This window comes from Perognathus longimembris, chromosome 11, assembly GCF_023159225.1.
Source record: "Perognathus longimembris pacificus isolate PPM17 chromosome 11, ASM2315922v1, whole genome shotgun sequence".
NCBI lineage: Eukaryota > Metazoa > Chordata > Mammalia > Rodentia > Heteromyidae > Perognathus > Perognathus longimembris.
Window position 1 is genome coordinate 22,576,933 of NC_063171.1, and position 17,483 is coordinate 22,594,415.

The window sequence follows — 17,483 nt, forward strand, 5'->3', positions numbered from 1 at the left end:
TACTTAGGAGGCTGAGACCTGGAAAATCAGAGTTCAAGCTAGTCTGAACACAAAAGTCCGCAAGACTCTATCTGCAACCAACTAGCAAAATTCAGGACTGAATATATGGTTCAAGAGGATGAGCGCTATCCTTGAGTGACAAAACCAAATGAGGGTGAAAGTCCTGAGTTCAAGCCCCAGCACTGGCAGGTGTGTGTGGGTGTGGGTGTGGGTGGGTGCGCACACACACACACACACACAGATTTACTCTTATTAAAATAACATTTTATTGAAGAATGTTACCTTTGAGGTTAGCAAAAAAAAAAAAAAAAATCCTACTACCTAGTAGGCTGAGATCTGAGAATCACAGTTCAAAGCCAGCCTGGGAAGGTTCATGGGACTGTCATCTTCAATTAACCACTAAAAAGTCAGAAAAGTAGAGCTGTGGCTCAGGTGATAGAGTGCTAGCTTTGAGTAAAAGGAAGCTCAGGATTCAAGCCCTAGGACTGGCACCAAAAAAAAGGAATAAATAAATCATACACCACTGGGAAGTTTTAGCCTCAACATATTTTTAAGCTCCCTAAGTTTACCTAAGTTTACCAACATTTTAAATAGATTAAATGTAAATCCCCATTTCCCATGAATAAGCACTCATTAGGAAGTAAAAAATTTTACCTGTAGGAACTGCATAGCAACATAACCCCATCTTACAGAGGGAGTTCTTAAAAAAAGAAGAAAAAATTAGTTTCCTAAAGTTAATTGAATTATAAAAATAAAAAACCATATTGTTTTCCATACAAAACATCACTTATGGGCTGGGGGAGTAGCTCAGTGGTAGATCATATACTTAACCGTCATGTCCTAAATTTGATCCCAAACACCAAAGACTTAAAAAAAAAAAAAAAAAAAGAACACAAATGATCACATAAAACACAGAATTCTGCCTGTCATGGATGGCTCACACTTGTAATCCAAGCTACTCAAGAGGCTGATATCTAAGAATTATGGTTCGAAGCCAGCCCTGGCAGAAAACTCCCTGAGATTCTTACCTCCAATTAATCACAGAATATGCTATAAATGGAGCTATGGCAAGTGGTAGAATGCTAGCCTTGAGCTAAAGGAGCTCAGGGAGAGCACCTAAGGCTCTGAGTTCAAGCCCCAGGACCAGCTAAGAAAACAAACAAACAAAAATCCCACAAACTTCTGTTAAGAATCATTATCAAATTGAAACTATTTGAAAAATATATTCATTACCGGACTTATGAAATGGTAACTCCTTTGTACATCACCTTTATAATAACAATTTTTAAATGAATTATAAAAATGATTTGAAGCTTGAAGCTTCCCATGTCAGAGAGAAATAGAGAGCACATTTTATTTTTTCTGTGGCTTACATTAACCAGCCCCCCCACCCCACCCCCACAACACACACACACACACACACACACACACACACACACACACACATATACTTGCATCAGGGCTCTGGTATTACACACAGTCCTACCCAGGTGCTCTTACCTAGGATAGCTGTCACGGTAGATGAGGGTGGGTGCAAACAAGAAATATAAGTACTGGTTGACTGTGGGTATTGGAACTGTACCTACAAAGAAAAACTACATTAGATAAGAGGCACTTGGATTTCTTGCTGCATATTACAAAGGTAAAACACAGAAGCATAGATTAGGAAAGATCTGATCTTCATGCTTTTTCTTTTTTATCCCATTAATGACATTACTTTTTACATTAACTGGTATTATCAATCTGAGTCATCGGTGTTAGAAGGAACTTCTTGAGCATGAACAACAATTTGCAAAGAGTAAGCAGGCATAGTTATAATGAGGCTATTAACATTTCATTAATGCTAAACTATAAAAGAGCCTAATAATCAATTGTTTCATTATAAGGACAAGAGAGGAATAACCAGAAAACAGTAAAATGGTCTTCCAAATCAATATGGATCCCATATATTTAAAATCAAGCACAATATATATAGAAAATAATCCTTCATCTCAGTAAACACCAAAAGCTAAACTACCCTACAACTTAATGGGGACACATACTTGACTTTTCTTTTGCTGCATTTAGTACCCGTGGAACATTCTCTCTGACAAATGAATGGGCTTTCATTACCATTCGAATCTACAAAAGGAAGGAAAAGAAAAGTAGATTTTCCATCACTGAGTTGTCTCCTATAAGCAACTCCAGATCAGCAACAGACTGCTCAAACAACTTCTTTATTTTCCATATACCAACCCAAGTTTACTTGATGAAATAGAGCAAATTAATATTAATAACTTTGAAAGAAGTACATGTAATTACTCAAATTATTTTGCATTTGACTACACAATTATAGGCATAAGGCAAGAAATTGAAAGTCTGCTCAAAGCCTCCTGAAATGTTTCTTTCTATTAGTCATGATTTTATTGGCTGGGAAGGTGGCTTAGTGGTAAGAGTGCTTCCCTAGAATGCATGAAGTCCTGGGTTCGATTCCTCACTATCACATAAGCAGAAAAAGGCAGAAGTGGCACTGTGGCTCAAGTGGTAGAGCACTAGCCTTAAGTAAAAAGAAGCTCAGGGACAGAGCCAATGCCCTGAGTTCAAGCTCAAGGACCGGCAAATATACATAAATACATACATACATATATACATATAGATATATATATATATATATATATATATATATCAGACCATCAGTATAAGTGAAAAAATTCTGAAAGTGGAAAAAATATTTTATAATCTACATCACTTCTAGGAAGTTTCAGAAAAAAATTAATTTATACAAAATAGTTTAATAGAATTTACTTTTATTTCTAATACCCAGAGAACAATGAAGCTACAAAGAGTTCTAAAAGATGGATGATCTAGAGTAACACTTTAATTTTAGCAATCATGGTCCAAAAAAGCTGTATGAATAAATGAAAATTATCATGGATAATAAAAATGTAACCAATTTAATAAAGGTAAAAATATGGGGCTGGGGATATAGCCTAGTGGCAAGAGTGCCTGCCTCGGATACACGAGGCCCTAGGTTCGATTCCCCAGCACCACATATACAGAAAACGGCCAGAAGTGGCGCTGTGGCTCAAGTGGCAGAGTGCTAGCCTTGAGCGGGAAGAAGCCAGGGACAGTGCTCAGGCCCTGAGTCCAAGGCCCAGGACTGGCCAAAAAAAAAATAATAATAAAAAATAAAGGTAAAAATAATGGTGTCAGTTATTCTATCACAATTATTATTTTAACTAAACAAACGGCTGTGCTGGCTTAACACCCCAAACCTTACCTGCTCAAGTATAACAACAAACCGGGAAGCTGGTGGCAATGCATATGTTAGTGTGATATATGTTGGTCCAAAACCTAGAATCCCCAGCTGGAAGACTAGGAAAAACAAGCCATGGATAAAAGTACTGATGAATGGGTGAGAACTCTTGCTGTAGCCTTTGGCCCAATGTTGAAACAGGAAATAAGGAATTGAAAGTGTGGAGAAGAACATGAGACACCATGTCCAAATAACAGTAGAAAATTTTCCAAAAGCATAAGATACAAGGTTGAACTCAGGCACCAACCTGGGAAGAGATGGCACAAAGAACAGAGAAGTGAGCAAAAGAGCATGCATTAAATTCATAGAGTTCAAAACTTCCATACCCCTAGTTTTCAACCTTGGGAAACTATAACATTAATACACTGAAGTCATGGGATATAATACTTATGCTACACAGTCACCTTACTTCTTTTTTTGTCAGTTGTGGGGATTGAACTCTGGGCCTGGGTGCTGTCCCTGAGCTCTTCAGCTCAAGGCTAGCACTTTATTTACCACTTGAGCTGCAGTGCCACTTCCAGTTTTCTGGAGGTTAATTGGAGATAAGAGCCTCATGAACTTTCTTGCCTGGGCTGGCTTTGAATGGTGATTCTCAGGTCTCACCTCCTGAATAGTTAGGATTACAGGCATGAGCCACCAGTGCCAGGCAGTCACCTTACTTCTAAACCTTGGTTTCCTCTGTAATCCTAGCTACCCAGGAAGCTGAGACTTGGAAGATCAGGGTTCAAAGCCAGCCAAGTCTATGAAACTCCATGTCCAATTAATTAACCAATAAATGGCAAGACTGGAGGTGTGATTCAAGTGGTAGAATACCAGCCATGATCAAGAAAGCCTCACAAGAGTGCCGTGAATTTAAGCAAGCCCTGGTAAAGGTGGGTTACTGAAACTTCTTTCTCTTTAATTACATTTTTTTAGGAGAGAGAAATGTCATCCTCAAATCTAATGCTTAGGGATTTTCTTTTTTTTTTTTTTTTTGGCCAGTCCTGGGCCTTGGACTCCGGGCCTGAGCACTGTCCCTGGCTTCTTCCCGCTCAAGGCTAGCACTCCGCCACTTGAGCCACAGCGCCGCTTCTGGCAGTTTTTTTTTTCTGTATATGTGGTGCTGGGGAATCGAACCTAGGGCCTCGTGTATCCGAGGCAGGCACTCTTGCCACTAGGCTATATCCCCAGCCCGGGATTTTCTTTTTTAAAGCAAATGTAAGTCAGGAGCTGATGGCTCCTGCCTATATCCTAGCAACTCAAATCTAAGGATCTGAGGCTGAGATCTAAGGACTGCAGTTCAAAGCTAGCCAGGGCAAGAAAGTCTGTGAGACTCTTATCTCCAATTAACCACCCCAAAACCAGAAATGGAACTGTGGCTCAAAGTGGTAGACTGCTAGCTTTTAGCTAAAAAAACTAAGGGACTGTGCCCAGGCCCTGAGTTCAAGCGCCAGGACGGACCTCAGCCCCCACACCAACAAAAAAGCAAATGTAATGAAATTCTACCAAAATACCCAATTTTTATGCCATCATCTACCCAACCACTCATTTGTTGTCTTACCTTCCTTCATCAAGGTAATCTACTACAGAAGTACTGAGGATAAAGATGATGAGGAGGGCGATAAACATATGATAAATTGTTTGGATATGGTCCACTTCAAATAGTTCACTGAAATGTAGGTTAAACAAAACAAATTAATAATCTCTGTATATTTGGTTGTGAAGCATGACATAGTAAAGGCACTGCTTTAAAGCATTTAGAACATGCTAAATCCACTTTCAAAAATATCTAAAAATAGTAATTATATATTATACCTGAAGTTATCTAGACCAAACAAACTCAACAAATTCATATTTTTTTTTTTTTTGGCCAGTCCTGGGCCTTGGACTCAGGGCCTGAGCACTGTCCCTGGCTTCTTCCCGCTCAAGGCTAGCACTCTGCCACTTGAGCCACAGCGCCGCTTCTGGCCATTTTCTGTATATGTGGTGCTGGGGAATCGAACCTAGGGCCTCGTGTATCCGAGGCAGGCACTCTTGCCACTAGGCTATATCCCCAGCCCAACAAATTCATATTTTGCTTCCTTCACTCACTTTGGGCTGAAAGGCTAGCATCAAGTGGTACAATGCCAGTCAAGCAAGCAAGCAAATTCAAGCAAGCACATGGCCCTAACTTCAAACCCAAGTTCTGAGGGGAAAAACAAAAGTCTGCTACCGGGCCCCAGAGTTCAGGCCTATAATACTAACTACTCAAGAAGCAGAGATCTGGGAGGATGGAGGTTCAAGGGCAACTCAGGCAGAAAATTGCATGAGACTCCCATCTCCAAAATAACCAGCAAAAATGGAAGCTGGATGCCAGTGGCTCAAGCCTAAAATCCTAGTTATTCCACGGGCTGAGATCAGAGGATCTTGTTTTGAATTAAAAAAAAAAAAAAAAAGCCAGAAGTGATGCTGTGGCTCAATGACAGAGTGCCAGCCTTAAGTGAAAAGGCTAAGGGACAGAACTCAGGCCCAGAGTTCAAGCTCCAGTACCTGCACTCACACATACAAACTAGGTTGGAAGCAGTGAATCAAGTTGTAGAACACTAGTTGTAGGCAAACAAGCCAAGCAAGTATAAGGTCCTGAGTTCAAGCTTTGTATCAGGCAAAAAGAAAAGGAGATGAAAGTAGAAGGGAGACAATTATCAAAATGCAGGAGGGAGGCATGAGAGAGGCAAATAAAGAATGACTGTGATAAAATTATATTGTATACATTATGAAAATTTCATAATGAAGTGTATTATTCTGTACAAATAATATAGCTACTCAAATTTTTAAGCACTTAATAAAAACCCTTAAGTATAGACATTAAATGAAATAAGCAAGGTTATTTTTTGAGAAAAAATGCTTCCTAGAAAGCAGCATGAATATCAGATACTTAGGCAAACAAAACAGTCTGCACCTTAAAAACCCATCAGAAAGGTGTTAACTATGCAAAGGCCATTTGCTAAAAATCAGGAACAAACTTTCAAACATTTCTAAGTTTTCTAAAAAATCCTATCCTTGCATTCTACTCTATAAAAATATAACATTTAAAAAATAAAAGTGTAAAACTTCTAGATTTCTCTTTCATTGATGTGTTTTGAGCTCCTTTGTTGAGGATAACCATCTGCCACCCACACATCTATAAAATTTACCCATTTACAAATGCTTTTAGTTTCTTTTCACTATTAAGACTGGACCACTTAAAAGCCAGTCAATGACCTTCAAGACTACTTTTCCTAAATAAGCATCTCCTATATCTGACAAATAAAGGGGGTTTAAACTAGTTTTTAGAATGTGGCATATAATACTTTTGATGTTTATTTGTAGTACTAGGATTTTTTTTTTTTTGGCCAGTCCTGGGCCTTGAACTCAGGGCCTGAGCACTGTCCCTGGCTTCTTTTTGCTCAAGGCTAGCACTCTGCCACTTGAGCCACAGCGCCGCTTCTGGCCGTTTTCTGTATATGTGGTGCTGGGGAATCGAACCTAGGGCCTCGTGTATCCGAGGCAGGCACTCTTGCCACTAGGCTATATCCCCAGCCCTGTAGTACTAGGATTTGAACTCAGAGCCTCACAGTGCTAGGCAGGTATTCTACCATTTGAGCTAAATTACAAGCTCTTTTCTGCTTTCATTATTTTCAAATAGAGTCTTGAAGGTTTTTTCTTTTTCTTTGGGGCTTGAACTCAGGGCCTAGGCCCTGTCCCTAAGATTTTTTGCTCAAAGCTTACATTCTATCACTTGAGCCACAGCTTAATTTCTTTTGGCTTTTTGGTAGTTAACTGGAGATAAGAGTTTCAAGGACTAGAAAAGCCAGTTTAGGCAGGCTTTGAGTCATGATCCTGAGATCTCAACCTCCTGAATAGCTAGAATTACAGGTGTGAGCTTGAATGCCTGGTGAAGTCCTGAGGTCAAGTTTTGAGTTTTAGTCTGGAGCTAGCCTCAAACACAATCTTCCTACCTATGTCTTCAGTGTTGCTGGATCACGGATGTGCAACATGACATCTGGCCTATTTGTTCAGATGGGCATATTGCTGATTCTTTGCCTTTCTTGGTCTCAAACCACAATCCTCCTAATCACCACTGCTGGAGATTACAGATATGAGTCACTGTACCAGACTCTGCAAATGACTTTATTTTTTGGCCAGTCCTGGGGCTTGAACTCAGGGCCTGGACACTGCCTCTAAGTTTCTTTTGCTCAACGCTAGCACTCTACCACTTGAGCCACAGCACCACTTCTGGCTTTTTCTGTTTATGTGGTAATGAGGAATCGAACCCATGGCTTTATGCAAGCTAGGTAAGCCCTCTACCACTAAGCCACATTCCCAGCCTGTAAATGACTTTTTGAAGAATATAAAATATTAAATCTTTGGAATAAGGATCTTCAAATTCTAATAAAATCCATCTAAGCAACAGAAAATTGGTTCTACTTCCTTGGTTAAAATTTTTTTATTTTTTATTTTTATTTTTATTTTTTTTTGGCCAGTCCTGGGCCTTGGACTCAGGGCTTAAGCACTGTCCCTGGCTTCTTCCCGCTCAAGGCTAGCACTCTGCCACTTGAGCCACAGCGCCGCTTCTGGCCGTTTTCTGTATATGTGGTACTGGGGAATCGAACCTAGGGCCTCGTGTATCCGAGGCAGGCACTCTTGCCACTAGGCTATATCCCCAGCCCCTATTTTTTATTTTTTATACAGTACAATATTAAAAAATCACAATTACAGAGGTTGGGAATGTGGCTTAGTAGTAGAATGTTTGCCTAGCATGCATGAAGCCCTATGTTCCATTCCTCAGCATCACATATACAGAAAAGGCTGCAAACAGCACTGTGGCTCAATTGATAGAGTGCTATCCGTGAGCAAGAAAGAAGTCAAGGATAATGTTCAGGTCCTGAGTCCAAGCCCCAGGACTGGCAAAAAAATACTAAAAATCACAATTACAGATATATGAAAATAACTAACTGTTTTATCTGCACTTATGTGAAAAGCCTGGATTTCTCCTAGATATAAATAAAAAGATCAATGTCTTTACACTATAATATAAAATAAAATTTCTAACTGCATGTTTTGAAAGCTCCAACTTTCTTATCAAAGTTAATAAACACCAATCAATATGACTCATAAATTTTGATAAACATAAAGTACATTTATACTACGTAAATATAACAAAAACACTAAAATAGAAAAGGACCCTAAACGACAAAGAAAAAGACTTAACATAATTTTTCACTAACCCAACTGTTTTAGATGATCTGTATAAACGCAGGTTAAATTTCAGCAGTGTGCCAATAAATTGAATGAGTAAATAACCATGAAAGAAATACTCATCTGTTACCCAAAACCCATGCTATCTTTAATTTTCAGTTCATAAATAAAGTCACAATGAAGAATTTACATCATGCAAATTAAAATAAATAAAGTAAGTAACTTTGAAAGAACTATCAAGACTCATCACAAAAAAAAAGGGGAGATGAAAAACTACATATACTAAGAAGGTAGAAACTCTAAAAGTCTCCCTAAGTGGTTTGTTTAATTTAAAACTTCTGTTGTAATTCTTTTAGTAAGGAACTCTTTCAGGGGGTAGAATGCCAGCTGGTAAAAGACTAGCTGTATTTCATAAAGATAAGTGAAAACTGAGGCCCTGAGCCCCACTACCAGCACCAAAACAAAAACAAAAAACAATTTTCTGCAGGAAAACTTCTAGGAGTTTATGAGAAAGCGTAAGAGTTCTTAACTCATATTCTTAGGAGAGGATCATATTATAGGGACTGGGCCATATTCCCAGTCCCTATAATAACAATTTTAAAAATCACACAAAAAAAGAAATCCTGGGTTTAATCCCAGGTCCCCTAGAAACAAAAAGACAAAAAAAAAAAAAAATGTGGGGCTGGGAATATGGCCTAGTGGCAAGTGCCTTATATACATGAAGCCCTGGCTTCAATTCCTCAGCACCACATATATAGAAAACAGCCAGAAGTGGCGCTATGGCTCAAGTGGCAGAGTGCTAGCCTTGAGCAAAAAGAAGCCAGGGACAGTGCTCAGGCCCTGAGTCCAAGCTCCAAGACTGGACAAAAAGAAATCCTAAAAAAAAAAAGATACTGAGCAAATAAATTATATAGAAAAAAAAAGAAGTCTTATCTCTAACTCTTCCTTTGAAGCTAGTTACCTAACCAGAAATTTAACAAGAAGGAATAGGAGACCACACACGTACTAAAGTAATATCAGGTTGCATACTGAGGCTCATACCTATAAGCTAAGATCAGTAGGATTGCAAAAAGCTTGAATGACTCCATATCAACAGAAAGAGAGCTAGGTGTGGTGGTAAGTACTTGTCTATAATCCCTGCCACAGTGGGAAACAAGTTAAGAGAACTGCAGTTCGGGCTGGCCTGGGCAAAAAGAAAGATCTCAAGAATAACCAGGGCAAAAATGTCCAAATGGTGAAGTACCTGTTAGTGAGCACAAACTTGAGTTCAAATCCTAATATTAAAAAATATATATATATAAAAACTAATGATTGATGTGAATACAAAATAAACTCATTAAATATTCTATCAATCAGGACAGCTTTTTTTCTTAAAAAAAAAAAACAACAACAAACAACAAAACACCCTAATTAGCAAAAACAAAAAATACTTACTCTAAGAGAGATCGTCTTGACATGAAAATCTTCCCTTGTTCTGGAGGTGCTCTCAGATCTCTAAGTAGCAAAACATTACAAAATATAAGTAGTCCAAATATTGTAAGAAACTTAGTACTATCAATAAGAGAAAGAATATAGACAACCATAACAACAAGTCTTACCTACCTATGCTCTAAAGATCAGGAAGGACAGTAAGGATTTTATACATGCTATCATCTCATTTCTTATACATAACAATGAGGCAGGTTACATGTATACTTATTTAGGATGGAAGAGTTGTTACATTACCTGACTGGAGAAGTGCTCTGAAGACTTCAACCCAACCCCCCACCCCCCACCTCCACACACATACTTGGGGAAAGTATTCCCTGAATCTCACATTAACAGCTGTATTTTCCTTGAGTCACAAAGAGTTACTGGTTTTAACTCCAAAGCGCTCTTTTGTTTAATATGTGCCTCCCAATGTCAGAGAATTTATTCTATAACTCCCAATAGCCTCTTGATCTTATTAGTTATCTCCAGGTACTAGGAATTCACATTTTAACACAGAGTATACCATCTTCTTTAGAGTGCTTTGTAGCACCACCAGCACTGCTGTGAACTATCACTGTTCAAAACTCTTCTCCAGGGCTGGGGATATAGCCTAGTGGCAAGAGTTCCGATACACGAGGCCCTAGGTTCGATTCCCCAGCACCACATATACAGAAAACGGCCAGAAGCGGCGCTGTGGCTCAAGTGGCAGAGTGCTAGCCTTGAGCGGGAAGAAGCCAGGGACAGTGCTCAGGCCCGGAGTCCAAGGCCCAGGACTGGCCAAAAAAAAAAAAAACTCTTCTCCAGAGTGGGAGGCTAGCAGGGAATAAAACTGAGAGCAGCCCAGAACAGTAAACATTAGTCTTCAATAGCCTCTTCTGCATTATTCTGAATGACTAACTGGAAAAATACATACTAATAACTGCACTATACTTGATTAGAAGTGCATACTGTATAGAGTACAGTAGCAGTATAGAATGATGTGGTTAACAGCAAGAACTCCAGAGCCAAACTCTGGGTTCAAAGGTCTGTGTGTAATCTTGGACAACATTTAAATATACTGTAAACTAATTTGTATTGTGTGGATGGCTATAGTCTCTGCCTTATACTTAGTGTAAATATGTTATGCCATGAAGAACACGCAATAAGGGTTGGATCTATTTTGTTAGTAGTTTTAAGAAGTGTGCATTTGTTATAATCTAAATATTAAGACTAAAAAAACCCTCAGGCCAAGTGCCCATGGCTCATACTTGCAACCCTAGCAATTCAGAAGGTTGAGATCTAAGGATTGTAGTTTGAAGCCAGCCTAGAAAATTCCACGAGACTCTCATCTCCAATTAATGACTAAAAAGCTGGAAGTGGAAATATGGCTCAAGTGGCAGAGCACTAACCTTGAGTGAAAAAGATAAGGGACAATATCTAGGCTCTAAGTTCAAATCCTAGTACCAGTAAAAAGGAAAAGAAAAGGAAGGGAGGGAAGAAAAGAAGGAGATAAGGAAAGAGGAAGAGAGGAAGAGGAGGGGAGAGGGAGGGAAAGAAGGAGGGAGGGAGGGAGGGAGGGAGGGACTCACTCTTCAAGGGATACAACACACAGCCAATAAAAAATGGCCAGACTGGGCTGGGGATATAGCCTAGTGGCAAGAGTGCCTGCCTCGGATACACGAGGCCCTAGGTTCGATTCCCCAGCACCACATATACAGAAAACGGCCAGAAGCGGCACTGTGGCTCAAGTGGCAGAGTGCTAGCCTTGAGCGGGAAGAAGCCAGGGACAGTGCTCAGGCCCTGAGTCCAAGGCCCAGGACTGGCAAAAAAAAAAAAACAAAAAAGAAAAAACAAAAAAAATGGCCAGAGTATGCACTCAAGCATTTTTGCTGCAGTCCACAACACCACATTACAGTAGACATTTGTATTCAAGAAAACAAGGCATACTCACTTAGCTCGATGATTGCTTTTCATTTCTTCAAGGATGGAAAAAGTGGTAAGGGCATATCCACCATTGTCTAATGATGCAGATTTTTCAATGAGGTTGGTCACAAAATCATCAAAGTGACTGCCAACTTCCTTCAAAAAAAGTGGCTTCAATTCCTAGAGTTTCAAATCAAACCAAGAAAAATGTGAGTAACAAGCACAAGGACATGCTTGTGAGTCACTGACATTTTCCACAGGTCTCTCTTAAGGGTGCTAGTGTAAAAGGAAGCCATATCAAGTAAGGGAATTCATAAAAGAAAGCAGAAAAGTAATTTCTACAGCTGACTTGCAGTCCCAGAAAAGACTACTGAAGAAGCAAACTGATTTATGTCCTTTAGAAACAGTAGCCACAAAAAATGACTTCTAAGCATAAATTAAGATAATGCAGTAATCACCTACTAACTGAATTCCAATAAATGGTACAAAAATCAAATACAGAACAATAAATGAGACTATTTTGAGCATATTCTTTAGAAAACATTTTAACATATTATACCACACCACATAATTACCGTACTTTGAAGTCTTTTTCTAAAGTAATCCTTTTACCGCAAGTATCCACCATGTACATTTTATAGCATGTCAGTCTATTTCATACCTCCATTTACATAATGCTTCTTTCTACTCCTGTACTCTGTACTTATCTAACCATAAAAACGCAGGTGTATATTTGACAAATATGCACACACACATTTTAATCAACCTGTTATAAATATATGTATATAATTCATCATATAAAATTATGTGTAACTATTCTTATACTTCTAGTTTCTGACTAATCTTATTATTTTTAAAAAAAACTTACACTTCTAGCATTTGCAAAGTATGAAGCCATGTTCTGTGGATATCCCAGTTGTACATGTGAGAATTAAGTGTTATTCAATAGCCTTCAAAGAAAAATCTTTTTTTCTCCTCTGACTCAATTATTTCAGTTAAACGCCAAAGATATGAAGTGCCATTTTTCTAGATGTTGCTATATCAAGAGACTGGCCATAAAAAAGTAAAGCCTAAAAATGCACACAAGGAGTTATGTGAAACTTTTCATATGGCCTGTGCCCTACCATGTCCAGTGCACCATGGTTCTAGCTCTCACAGGACATAGAATGTCACCTGAACAGGATAACCACTGACAGAGCTGTAAAAAACAGTCAGGAGCTCAACAAACATTCAAGAATGAACTGGCTGGAAGTCTTTTGGAGGTGAAACCTTGAAGAGTATGACAAACTGAGATTCAATTAGCTAAGAGCAAAGACAGCTAAGAAAAGGGAGCTGGAGCCACAACACTGAAAGAAGGCAAAGGAAGAAGTAAGCTTGGGGATAAAACAGAGAGTACTATTTCCCCAGAGGGAAGAATAGTTTTTTTGTTTTTGAAAAATCAGTTTTTCACATTGAAGTTATCCAGTAAAACTGAGTTCCTTTGTTTCATTTTCAATTATATGTCCATCCTCATTCTGAAATGTTTTCAAAAGGAAGCGAATACTCCACGCCAAGTAAACTACACTGATAAAGAAAAAGGGCTTTTTTCCCCTCTCATTTAATCTCTAGAGTAAGCCCTATGAACAGAGCTCATGGAGAGATATACTAAAAGAGAAAAGAAAGAGTTCCTTCATTCACTGAGGGCAAGGTCCAGTTTGGGGCACACTTGTAGGTGCTGGAGTCAGCAGCCCATAAAGCTGTCTCTGTCCCTGTGAAATTTAAAACTTCACTGAGAGTAGAAAGGGGGAGGGGAATGTATACACACAGGTATCAATCACATAGTGCTATGGAAAGAAATAAAGCAGAAAGAAGGGTGCTGTTTCAAACATGACACTGGAAGAAATTAAGAGGAAAAGGTGTCAAAAGGAAGCTGGAATGTTAGAGTACCTGAGGCAGGGCAGAGGGGCTAAACTATGGAGGGATTCATCAGTTTACCTGGGCTCCTATCTATCCCTTAAAAGTGTAATCAACATTAGAAAAGCCTGGAATCTTGAGATGTAGCGATTGTATTGAAGCCACTTCTTTTTTTTTTTTGTAATTTATTTATTAATTAAAGAAAAGGGTTTTTTTTGACAAGGTGTTGTGCAAAAAGGGTACAGTTACATAGTAGGGCAGTGTGTACATTACTTGTGATATCTTACATCCTGTTTTTCTTTCCCTTCCCTAGGTCGGTAGACATATATACAATATACAATGTACCAAGAACATGTACAGTAGCCACGTGGCCTACACCAAAGAAAATTCGCCTAGGGCTTTAAAGGTAATGTCGACAATAGACAATATGTCGACAATAGTTGTACATACATAGCTTTTGAGCTATTGTATTCCACTGAGAGGTCAATTTTTGACCTTTATATGTTGAGTAGTTGTTTGGTTTTAGTTACATAGTGTAGGGTCGCTGACCCAAACCTGTGGGAAATACCATTTGACAAGAAGTTTTTGGTTTCACAGACCTGGTCTCTACTGTCTCCCCCACCTTAAATTTTTTTTTTTTTTTTTTTTTTTTTTGCCAGTTCTGGGCCTTGGACTCAGGGCCTGAGCACTGTCTCTGGCTTCTTTTTGCTCAAGGCTAGAACTCTGCCACTTGAACCACAGTGCCCCTTCTGGCCGTTTTCTATATATGTGGTGCTGGGGAATTGAACCCAGGGCTTCATGTATGTGAGGCAAACACTCTTGCCACTAGGCCATATCCCCAGCCCCAGAAGCCACTTGTTTTAACTAGGACTCCCATACTCTGGCACCAGCCTCCTTCCTAATTATTGGGGTAAGCACACTAGAAGCATGAAGAAAACGAAATGGATGTTACATAAATGTCAATAAAGGCTGCTGAAGTAGTTCTATTTCCCCTAAGTTAAACTGAATAGTCACCTTCTCATGGCACAAGCTCTCCTGTCTCAGTCACTATTGCCCATAAACAAAGGCTCTAGGCCTTTGCTCTAGGTGAACAATAAGATAAGACATTGAATAAATTATTAATGGTGCCATAAAGGAAGCAAAGGAAGGAGAGTTCAGAGTGACAGGCAGACAGAGACAGAATGTAAGGAGAAGAAGTCACAACAGTGTGTGGGTCAGCTCTCCTCCCATTCTCTGTCACCCCAGACAGTGCAGAGTTTGTTCAAATATGTTGAGCTTGGAAGACTCCTATACAAAGAGGATTAATTGACATCTTTTTTGATCATCCTTTTGTCATCCTTGAACTAAAATTTGTATGTTGAGTAGTTCAGAAATCCACGTCACCCTTTAAATTTACCACATCCTTCTAAACAGCACCACTATTTCCCTTCTTTCTCTGAGGAATTAAAGACAAAAGTTGCTGCAAATGAAAGAATAGGAAAAACTCTGTTATAGTGAGGTCCATTAAACTACTTTAAGCTCCACTCAAAAATCTCAGTACCAGTCTTGTATATAAGTTTATCTGGCTTGGGGAAGGGAAGGAGAATCACAGAAATGGTGGGACAAATGGTAAATAAACCAATACAACAAGGATACTCACTAGACACTATGTTGGAAATGAACTTTACAACTGGGGAAGTGGGAGGGAAGTGGTGGAGAGGGAAGGAAAACAGGAGAAAATGGGGGAGGGGGTAATACTACTAGAAACAAAATGTACACATTACCTTACTAATGCAACTGTAACCCCCCCTTCTTACATTACCTTTACAATTAAAAAAAAAAGTTATCATTCAGCTGGGCACCAGTAGCTGGCTCAAACCTAGAATCCTAGCTACTCAGGAGGCTGAGATCTGAGGATTGTGGTTTGAAGTCAGAACAGGAAGGAAAGTCCATGAGACTCTTATCTCCAATTGACCACCATAAAGCTAGAAGTAGAGATGTGATTCAAGTGGTAGAGCACTAGCATTAAGTAGAGAAGTGCATAGGCCTAAATTCAAGCCCCACTACCAGCACAGAAACAAACAAAAAACTTGTCATGGTAACAGGAAAAACAGAAAAATATAGAAAAGGAAGTTGTCTGCTTTTGCCTTTCTCCAAGTTTTTCTATCAAACTACCTAAGTTGAATTCTAAAATGTGATTGTAAGAAATGTGAGTAATGTCCAATATAAGTTCCCTGAAAATGATGCTGAGCCTGTAGGCTTTCTGATTTGCTTATCCTCTCAACTGCATATGTATTTATCTTAATTTTATCCACTCAGTGGAGCATGCTGGACAGACGGATGGAGGATACGATGGAGCAAGTGAGGAGGGAAGCCAGCAAACAGAAGCACTGTATTTTAGCACTCAAAAGAAACCTCTTGTTTAAATGAAGCAGCTGGGCTGATGGTGGCTCATCACAGGAGGCAGAACTCTGAAATTCAGACAGTTTTGAAGCCTGCCTGCGGAAAATGTCCTGAAGAACTCATCTCAATCAATAAAAAGTTGGATATGATGGCTCATGCCTATCATCCCAACTATATGGGAAGCATAAATAGGAGGCTCACAGTCTGAGCCTTTCAGGAGATTCTATCCCCAAAATAACAAAAAAGCAAAAAGGATAGGCATGTGACTCAAGTGGTAAAGTGCCTGCTTAGAAAGTACAGGGCCTTGAGTTCAAACTTCAAATCTCAATACTAGGAGTGGGAAGAAAGAAAGCAAAACAGCTGAATTAGGTAACCTCTAAGATTGCAAGGGTAGAAACAAGGACATTGTGGTTAGAAGACATAATAAAGGCACATGTGATCAAATATAAGACTGGAAATACAAGGACATCATTATTTGAGGATTTTTGGAGACTTCCAGGAGTCAATGACATTTTAAGCACAATATTTTAAACGTGTTCATGTTTACACTTTAGAAAAATAACTCTCCTAAAAAAGGATCCCATAGTCTTAGAAAAAGGTAGGGCCATCTGGGAATAAATGAAAAAAGTAAAAGATAAGTTGAGAGAAAGTGAATCAATCAGTTTATAACAGCAGTTTTAGCTTCTTAAAAATGGGCTGGGAATATGGCCTACTGGCAAGAGTGCTTTGCCTCATTTACATGAAGCCCCAGGTTCGATTCCTCAGCACCACATATATAGAAAAGGCCAGAAGTGTCGTTGTGGCGCAAGTGGCAGAGTGCTAGCCTTGAACAAAAAGAAGTCAGGGATAGTGCTCTGGCCCTGAGTCCAAGCCCCAGGACTGACCAAAAAAAATTAATTAATTAGTTAATTAATTTTTTAAAAATTCAGGTTGCCAGGTACCAGGGGCTCATGCCTGTAATCCTAGGTACTCAGGAGGCTGAGATTTGAGGATCATGGTTCTAAGTTGGCCTGGGCAGAAAAGTCTCCATGAGACTCTTATTTCCAATTAACCACTCAGAAACCAGAAATGCACTGTGGCTCACACTGTGGCTCAAGTAGTAGACTGCTAGCCTTGATCACAAAGTGGCTCAGGGACAGTACCCAGGCCCTGGGGTCAAGCCCCACAACCAACAAAAAATAAATAAAATAAAATAAAATTCAAGTTACTTAGCTGAGTGCCCATGGCTCAAGCCTGTAAATCCTAGCTGTTCCAGAGGCTGAGGTCTGAGGATTGCATTTTGAAGCCAGGCAGGCAAGAAAGTCCCTGAGACTCTTTAATTAACCATCAGAAAACTGAAAGTAGA

General features: G+C 39.3%; 1 protein-coding gene across 1 annotated transcript in view; it reads right to left on the reverse strand.

Annotated features, from left to right (window-relative positions):
• The window catches only part of Soat1 (sterol O-acyltransferase 1), a 56,368-nt gene that overhangs the window by 10,971 nt on the left and 27,914 nt on the right, over positions 1-17,483 (reverse strand). The window contains exons 4-10 of the mRNA XM_048357321.1: positions 11,892-12,043; positions 9,926-9,985; positions 4,836-4,943; positions 3,260-3,542; positions 2,043-2,121; positions 1,501-1,582; positions 655-700 (exon numbers count right to left, since the gene is read on the reverse strand). Of these exons, the coding sequence (XP_048213278.1) occupies positions 655-700; positions 1,501-1,582; positions 2,043-2,121; positions 3,260-3,542; positions 4,836-4,943; positions 9,926-9,985; positions 11,892-12,043 (810 nt within the window). The remainder of the gene's footprint in view (positions 1-654; positions 701-1,500; positions 1,583-2,042; positions 2,122-3,259; positions 3,543-4,835; positions 4,944-9,925; positions 9,986-11,891; positions 12,044-17,483) is intronic.